Source organism: Ornithodoros turicata, chromosome 3 (genome assembly GCF_037126465.1).
Source record: "Ornithodoros turicata isolate Travis chromosome 3, ASM3712646v1, whole genome shotgun sequence".
NCBI lineage: Eukaryota > Metazoa > Arthropoda > Arachnida > Ixodida > Argasidae > Ornithodoros > Ornithodoros turicata.
In genome coordinates this window covers 72288179-72296704 of record NC_088203.1, presented here as the reverse complement: position 1 = coordinate 72296704, position 8526 = coordinate 72288179, and the positions used below count along the sequence as shown (strand labels likewise).

The following is an 8526-nucleotide window of genomic DNA, read 5'->3' as shown; positions in this document are numbered from 1 at the left end:
GCGATGGGATGCACACTACTGCCACGTTGCTACTGGCTGCAACCAATGCGGGGGCCATACCCATTGCTGTCCTCCTGCACAACTCCCAGACCACAGAAGGCTACCACATTGCATTCGGCCTACTCAAGGGGGCATACCCACACTGCTTTGGTGGTCAAGAGGTAATGCACTGTCACACACAGGATAAAACATGAATCTAACTAAGGTTCTTAGACATCAGTTTCACGGACAGTAACATCCATCCCCTTCACTTTGCTTCTCTCTAACTGATGGGGAGAGCAGACACTCCTATCAAATTTTACGTCTCAGTTTCATCAAGTTTTCTGTGCCTGTTGCTGAATTCTGAGTAGTTGCAGTTACAAATGCACTTGGTGTCACTGTTGATGGATGTGCTTGGAATATGGTGCTTCTCTCAATCTTTCAATTTTCCATATTTCATTGCCAATGGTCCTTCACTTTGATTTGTCAGATAAGATCTTAGGTATAAGTCCTCAGTCAGATAACAAAAAGTGAACATGAAGTAAAAGACATAACATGCCTTTCCGCTAGGCACCGAACGCCTTCATGACTGACAATTCGTCAGCAGAGAAGGATGCTTTATGCATGGTATGGCCCCAAGCAACACAGCTTCTCTGTCACTTCCACGTCTTGCAAGCGGAGTGGAGGTGGCTCACATCCACAAAGAACGGGGTGCCACGGGAAGACAGGCAGAAGCTGATGTCGTCTTTCAAGCAGGTTTGTGAGACGTGATTCCCTTTGTTGTAAACATGGCATCAGTACCTTACATGGGAAGTACCATTGTGCATCACTGCGGTAAACAAAGTCAATCAATCAATCAACCAATCAGTCAAAGTGGGCGGGCCCTGGAAGGCATGTGGGATTATGCTCGGTGCCTCATCCAGGATGTGGTATGTTGGCAGTTTTCCTTGCTGCTGCCAGTCTGCAGTGCTTCGTTCTGTCAAGACTGAACGAGACTGGATATGCTTGTGCAATAGAGCTAGACAGGAAATTAACAGCAGTGTGGCACTATAGCAAAAGTACTCTACGCACTGCCTTCTTCTCTGGAAAACCACACTTTCAGCAAAGTTCAATGAAGTGGTTGATGAGAAAGAAAATTGCATTATGATCGTCTCCGTATATACCACTGTAGACACATACGAATATTTGAATATTCGTTGAAATAATGATATGTTCGATTCGAACTTCGAAAATTATTCAAATGATCCGCCAGCTGTTCTACCTGGAAAGTAGGCTCCACCTAACCCATGTGTGTACTGCAGAAAGCCCACTTTACAACTGGCATGCATTGGTTCAGAAAAAAAAAAGGGAAAACTATCTTTTGTGGAGAGTGTTTGTTCTGTGCCAGGTGTCAGATATATGTCAGGTACATGTTTGTTTTCTGTGTAACTGAATATTCTCTGCATTACCTGCACATCGTTAATACCGGTCCTTTCTCAGGCTTAATATAAACAGGAATACCTCTACATGTATTAATTTGTTAGCTCATTGACAATTTTTGAGATGCAAGCACACTGATTTAGGCATGAAAGCTCGATTTTAGGCTCAACAGAGTTTAGTCAGCATTTGGCCTGACGGCTGCAGAAAAGTTCTAGTTATTTGCTTTTCCAGTGCAGACTTTCTGAATTGTATTCAACTTCATTCGACTTGAACATTATTCACCTAAAGGCAACGTGCAAACTGAGACTGTACGGCTCAGGTAGGAAACGTTCACTGAACAGCTACACCATAAAGAGACACGTTGATCACGCGTTGCTGTAGGAACAGCACGTTACAAGCACAGTTTTCAGACGTGTCGACTCTAGTTTGGCATGGCTGACTCAGTTCCAGCTGGTACAGCAGTTACTGAAGCCACAGTTTCAAATCTCAGAAATGAAACTCTCAGACTTTTCTGTAAGACATGAGACATGTTGCAGTTTTTACACAGCTCTGTCGTTCACAGGACCTCCTGTGAGCAATATGTGCAATTTGGGCATTTTACAACAGAACATCGATATTCAAGACATAGACGCCCAAATAGACGCTAATGTCGAAATGTGCCTTTATAGGCACAAGAAGATCATCACTATGGCATTCCTTGTCACGTAAATCGTGCTCTAGTATCGAAAAGGCGCCAATATACTGTCAATGGAAAAAATGGGTATATACCTAAAGATCTGAGGTCTAGTCATGAGCCCACTGTTGGTAATGCCTTGACATTGCATTTCACGAAATATGTCCGTTATGGAGCTGCCATTACCTCCTCAGAATAGTTGTGGGTAACTGCGGGTAGTGCGGGTGTGCCTGCAATTTCCAAGCACAGATGGCACACGTGCCAATTTGAACACTCGTTACACACCTCTAGTTATGCATTTCATATTCTGCTTTTATTTGTCACATAGGTATGGTACATAAGCATTTCCAGAGTCTCATGATTGTGACCCAAATGAGAAAAATTATCTTACAAGTATGTATTGACAATTCGTATTCGATTCAAAACCTATTTGATTCGCATTGGACATTATTAGTTCGTATTCTACTGGAAAACAAAAGTTACAGTTTGCACATACCTATTATTCAATATTAGTAGTACAACTATCATTGTCAGTATCCCTATGAAACAGAACAAAGCACACAGCTTCCCCTATGCAAAATTGCTATTCTTCCCCCAGGTGTACTATACGATAGCATATTAATAGCATGGTATGCATTCCATGCTGCACGTGAGGTGGTGCTGATGCTGATCTCCTGGTGCTGTCTTCCAGCAAGAAAGCAACATTTAACATAGTAAGAGGGCTCACCTTATTCAGCAGCAGCCTGCCAGAGATCACCGTTGAAAACGTGAACTTAGCATGACACTGCCTAATTTTCACATCCAGCTTATGAGCAGTGCACCAAACTGTTGGTGTGATGTAGATGGTGACAATGACGTCCTAATGCTTCCATTCACCATAGAAATTAGTGTGCTAGGCACACTTCGATGGTGATGGACTCTTCCATGCCGATGCGCCCTGCTCACATAGGTTACCGTCAAATTTCTCACACCTGCAAAACGAGTGACACTGTGAGCTTAAAGCTTGCATGCTCTAGCTTTGGGTGCTGGGAACCACCACAAGCAAGGGGCCTTGCGCTACAGGTCGGAAAAAGTGGCAGTTATGGTAATTGTGCTAATCTCATGTCCATGTGAAACAACTACGACCGTGAGAGGCACTGCGCAGCAATAATTATGGTGACCGCCGAAGCATTCGGCAAAAAAACTGTCTAGAACTTAACCGCTAATGATAAGTGTAATTCAATCTGTTTTACAGATCCTCTATGCAGATTGTACAGACAAGCTGGAGGTGGCAATTGCCAATCTGAGACAGCTCTCCCACGATAGGTACACCTCCAGAGTGGTGGCCTTCCTCAGCAGGAAGGAGGAGTGGGTGTCTCTGTTCAGGGAAGGAGTCTTGACACGAGGGCATCAAACAAACAACTTTGCGGAGGCATCGATCCGCATACTGAAGGATATAGTCCTCTGCCGGACGAAAGCGTTCAATGCAGTTGCACTGGCAGAGTTTGTTGCAGTAGTGTGGGAAAAGTATTTTCAGGTGCGGATACTGAAACACGCCCACAACCGGGTTGCATCCCACACCTTGTTGTACGACAAGCTGCTCCAAAGGCTTCCAGATGAGGCTGCAGCATCAGTTGTGCAACTTGGGCACAATATTTACAGTGTTCCAGGCAAAGCTGGCAGTGGGAGGACATATGAGGTGTGTGCTGAGCTGGGTACATGCACTTGCTACAGCGGCATCCAGGGCGCATTCTGTAAGCACCAGGCGCTCGTGCACAAGGTGTATGGCGGAAGCTTCCCGAACGCTCCGGTGTTAACTGCTGCAGACCGCCACAGACTTGGAGAACTGGCCCTGGGAGAGGAATGTCCACCAGCATGGTTCTTCTCGGAGTTCCGCGGCACAGAGGATGACACCGACAGCCAAACAGACCTTCACAGCACAGGCCTCTTCGAGGGTCACACATTGGATCCCGGAACAGGAGACAACACCCTATCTGATGACATACAGCCATGTACCTCAGGACACAGCCAGATTGCGGAGGTGTGTATTATACTTATAAACTAGATCGAGAATGGAAAGGGGAGGGGGGTAAACATGCCACTGGTTCCAGACATGTATGCTTTCCTTCCTATCTTTGCAGGTGCAAAATGATGGCCTGGCGACTTTCAGGAGAGAACTGGACCGCCTAATAGACCTGGCTGCAATAGATCCAATGTTGTCAGAGAAGTTTCAAAGGACGGGCAAGCAGCTTCAGCGTATTACGACACAAGGTGGTGCAGCAGAGCTGTTGTTCAAGATACGTGCTGTCGTGGCAGGTAGCACAAGAAGGGGTGGCCGCATTCGTGTGCAGCCTACAGCCATTTCCAGGCGCCGTACTGGCGTAACAAGAGGATCAAGACGCATACCAGCAGGCCGTCCCCCGAGCGAGCTCCCGTCCAAAAGGCAGAAAAGACTACACAAAATAGGACTCGCCATACAAGCAAACGTGCCACCAGCAAAGTCACATGGCCAAGGCCATTAGCTTAAACATGCTGCAACATGCTCAACTAAATATTTTGTCTCTACCTGATGCAGAAGTCGGAAAAAGTAATTTCTTCTTTTTAATTTTGGGAGGTGTGACGTCATGGTGAGAGCCAGGAAGCTGAAGGGATTTTGCCTGGCCATATTGCTACTGGAGAAAGCTGGCTTCCAGGCATACTTTCGAGTCTAAGGAATTCGGGGCTGCTTGCTTGTGTTGGCAACGATGTCATCTGTGCTCATCGCTTTCTGTTGTGGTCATTGGGAGCCCTGTAAAGCTTTGGGAGCTTACAAGTGCACATACTGTCGAAAGTCAAGCTCGATAAACATGTCACAGAGGATTCTACGAGAAGCTAATCTGTGTGATCAGTGGGTGAAGGTGCTTCTGGAACACGAAAATACTGTTCAAGATGCGGGCCCCTTTGTCAGCCCTAGGCGGTTCACGAGGGAATCGTGCAAGTACAGTATAGGTCTGACGTACCTACAGTATTAGGTTGGAAATAGAGATTATATGGAGGTGTCAAGGCACTATCCAGATGAAAAAAGTCTTCAAAATCTCTTTCCAACCCACCAAGCGTGGCGTCAAGTGACAGTGAAAGGGACGCTTGTGTCGTTGCTAGGACACTGAAGACTTGATGCATACGAAGCCCCTTCCTACATGACGTCTTCGAGAACTGGGCCTTTTGTGATGACGCGATTGCAACAACTTAAAAAAAAAAACTCAGGAAAATTTCACTGAGTTTACTGAATGTGGTGATAATTTGTGTGTGGAATCTCTGACCTGCGTTCTCTCATTTGACGACATAAACTAAGTATCGGTTTCGTGACTGTGTAGTGGCACTTTAATGCTGTGATAGCTTTGTTTGCAGAACTGTAACATGACTTGTCCAAGTTCACTGCTGTTCCGGATGCACAGATATATGGGGGCGCCACATATTGGAACAGGCTCCTCTTTCACTGGTGGTGACAAAGACACACCTGCGTTTGACTCGCTCCAAATAACTGTTGCTGGCCTTGTTAAAGCCTAGTTATCCCATATTATGTACAGATGACTTGTCTAGCCTACCACGTCATGACCGAAGCAACAAACCCTAATCACTAAAGCAGGAATGACAGAAGTTGAGTCTGTGCTTCATTTCATTGCCTCCCACACCCCCTTTGTAGAAAGGAGTTAAATTCAGCTATCCTATTTCCAGAATGGTCCGCTATGAATCTGGGCCAGATCCTGTCTCGTCCGAGGCCAGGAACCAGCCCAGTAATCCAGCCTGGGAAATCGGGTGGAATATTTGCTGGGGATGATGGCGTAGTTTAATTTTCGTGCTCAACTTTGCAGCCAAATTTACAAGATAAACCATTACTTACTGCCAATGCCATCTTCTTTCCAGTAATAGCGAAGTAAGGGCCTGCACGCATTAAAGGTCTGTTCAGAATTAGTGTGGTGCTCGGGGCCCATTGGTTTGTGACAAGGGAATACTTAACGATACACGGCCCCAGAGCAAGCCAGTGCCGGTCTTCAACATTGCAGTGATTTCTTCTTACTATAGCAAGCAGTCTGCAACGTGTTCGCTACTTGTCACTCTGCAGCATAAATTGTGGGTGCAGCAGCATCTAATTGAGATTGCTGCCAACTAGTGTGTAGTTGAATCATTGATATCAGTAGGCAAAACACCAGGAGGCAGACCTATTGATCCTTGCTCACAAATCTGTAATTGTCACTGCATATACCTAGAAACCAGGGCATCAAGTGGTAATGCCAGCCACGAAATTGATTACGCTGGAGACATAACACAGGTCATCGTCATCCCTTGGTGCACAGCCTAGAGAAGGTGGTAAAGCGTACACCCACTTCAGCCAGCCACCCACGCACTTGGTTACAATATAATGTGATGAGAAATACACTCTTTGTTATCAATGCGTATCTTTAAAAATATATCTATATATATATATATATGTTGTCCCCTGATCAAGAGGCAGCCAACCTGCAAAGAGGGTACGTTTCATGGTCAATCCATTCCCAACAGACGCCGATTCCGTTCTTCACACTGCTTCAGTTGAGGCAAGTAACAATATTTCAGTTAAAACAGCGAAAACTTTTTTTATGCCAGCAAAGCTTTTGCCAGTGCGCGAAAGGCGGAAAGCACCTCGACATGCCTGTACTTTTCTCTTTCCTTCTTAGCTATGTGCGACCTCCGAACGGAGAATATTCAAACCCCTCAAAGACAAGGAAGAAGATACTCAGTCCCTCGCGCAGGCCACAAATCGCGTATCGCGGCCAGGCGTACCATCGCAGCAGGTTTCCCTTGCGTTAACTCACGTTACGAGGTGCATGCTTTGCCATGAAATTTCGAGATATCTCGAAATTAGCTTTTGGTCATGAAGTCTGCTGTGCACCTGTATCAATACCAGATGCTGGTGATATTCTGAGAGTTATCGAGGTTCTTTGAAGCTGATCCTCACGGACGGCGAGAAAAGTAAACAAAGGCACGCTGCGATGTACACGACGACATATGTCATTTCCTCACTCTGCGTATTCCATTCGCTACCGATTCGGCACGTAAAACTATATGGGCGTCCGCATACTGCTCCTATACACACTCCACAGGTGTCAGTGTAATTAATTTCGTGTTGATGGGGCTTCCAAAGCAAGCAAGCAAGCAAAGCATACAAGGCGACCGGTGGTCGCCCGCACCGCACAGCAACACAGGCCCGGCAGAGAAACAGAGCCGCTCCGTTCGGCGTCTACCTCCTCACTCTCCACCAATCAGCAGCGCCCTTTTCCTCCCTGCGCTCTGCTCTTTAGCAGATCTAAATACGCGTCCGGGATCCAGCCACTTAGCAGCTGGCACCTCCGAAGGCATGACCGAAATAATGCGTAGAAATGCACATGTTGCTCAAGTAAATACCGTTTATTCTGCTAAAAGCATACACTGAGCAGAAAGAAATAATCAATACATCTCTACATGTGCATACTACGTAGTATAAGTCTGATCACTCACTGTGTCTAGACAAGGCATATGCCTGACTGTGGGATGCACTCATGGACCACAGGGAGCTTTCGTTGGTTGGCCACCTCACATCTTGTATTTTCTTAGAGAAGATGACACATGACACTCCTGTTTTCCATGCAGGTCGCGACATACACCCCCTTGCTCTTCACCATACGTTCGGAACCTTCTTATCCTGTTTCTCTTCAAGTTCCTCCTAAGTTTCTAAAATGATGTATCTAATTAACAGTAATCAAAACATCACGGTCATGATTCATACCTGCGATCATTCGCGACGTGCAGTCCGATTGGCGTTTCACAGTGCGTTCTTTCCCCTACGCCGTTTACGTCTTCTTAGCGTCAAAACTCTTCCGGGAAATCGACACAAAAAACCATTGTCATCGCACTGTCTTAGAAAGCGCACTAAAACACACGCAAATACTGCACAGGAGATACACCATCCTTGCGACGGCAACCGAAGACAAAACCGACCTGCTGCACTGAAACGTGTCCAAGTTTGAACTTCCAACTTCCATCTGCCACTCTTGCCCTCTCCTCTCCCTCTCCGCTCTCGCCGTTTGAAGTTTGTAGCCGCCGTGGCGTCTTCACATTGCATCAGCCTCTGCAATTACATTTTCTTCGCGTTTTTTTTTTCGTTTTCTTTCTTCGAGTTATTTATCTCAGTTCTTGTTGTTGTTGAGATGTATTTTTTTACATTTCGCTGGTACTTAATATCTTCACATTCAGATGAGAACATGTGCACCAATTGAAGTTACAGGGATACAGCAGATCGCAGCAGTTAGTTGCTTCAAAATATGTGGCGGATAAATTAAAATGACGGCTACTCATTAAATATGTGCTTAAATCACGTGTATGTACCCAACAGGCTACCTATGGAGTTCTTTTGAACACTGCGCAATTCCAAGTGTGGAAGTAGAAAACTCATGCATTTTCTGTAGGCTGTATATGAACTA

The 8526-nt window shown here is 45.8% G+C and overlaps 1 protein-coding gene across 1 annotated transcript; it reads left to right on the top strand.

The window, feature by feature from the left end:
- Positions 1 to 404: 404 nt before the first annotated feature.
- On the top strand, positions 405 to 4048 carry LOC135389633 (uncharacterized). The gene is made up of 3 exons (XM_064619668.1): positions 405 to 735; positions 3306 to 3928; positions 4030 to 4048. The coding sequence occupies exons 1-3, from the start codon at positions 565 to 567 to the stop codon at positions 4046 to 4048; spliced, it is 813 nt and encodes a 270-aa protein (XP_064475738.1). The 5' UTR covers positions 405 to 564.
- The last annotated feature ends 4478 nt before the right edge of the window (positions 4049 to 8526 follow it).

Bases quoted from the DNA above. Each gene is read 5' to 3' on its own strand.
- LOC135389633 (XM_064619668.1), top strand. From the start codon at position 565: ATGACTGACAATTCGTCAGCAGAGAAGGATGCTTTATGCATGGTATGG. The intron at 736-3,305 runs GTTTGTGAGACG...TCTGTTTTACAG, and splicing joins TGATGTCGTCTTTCAAGCAG to ATCCTCTATGCAGATTGTAC.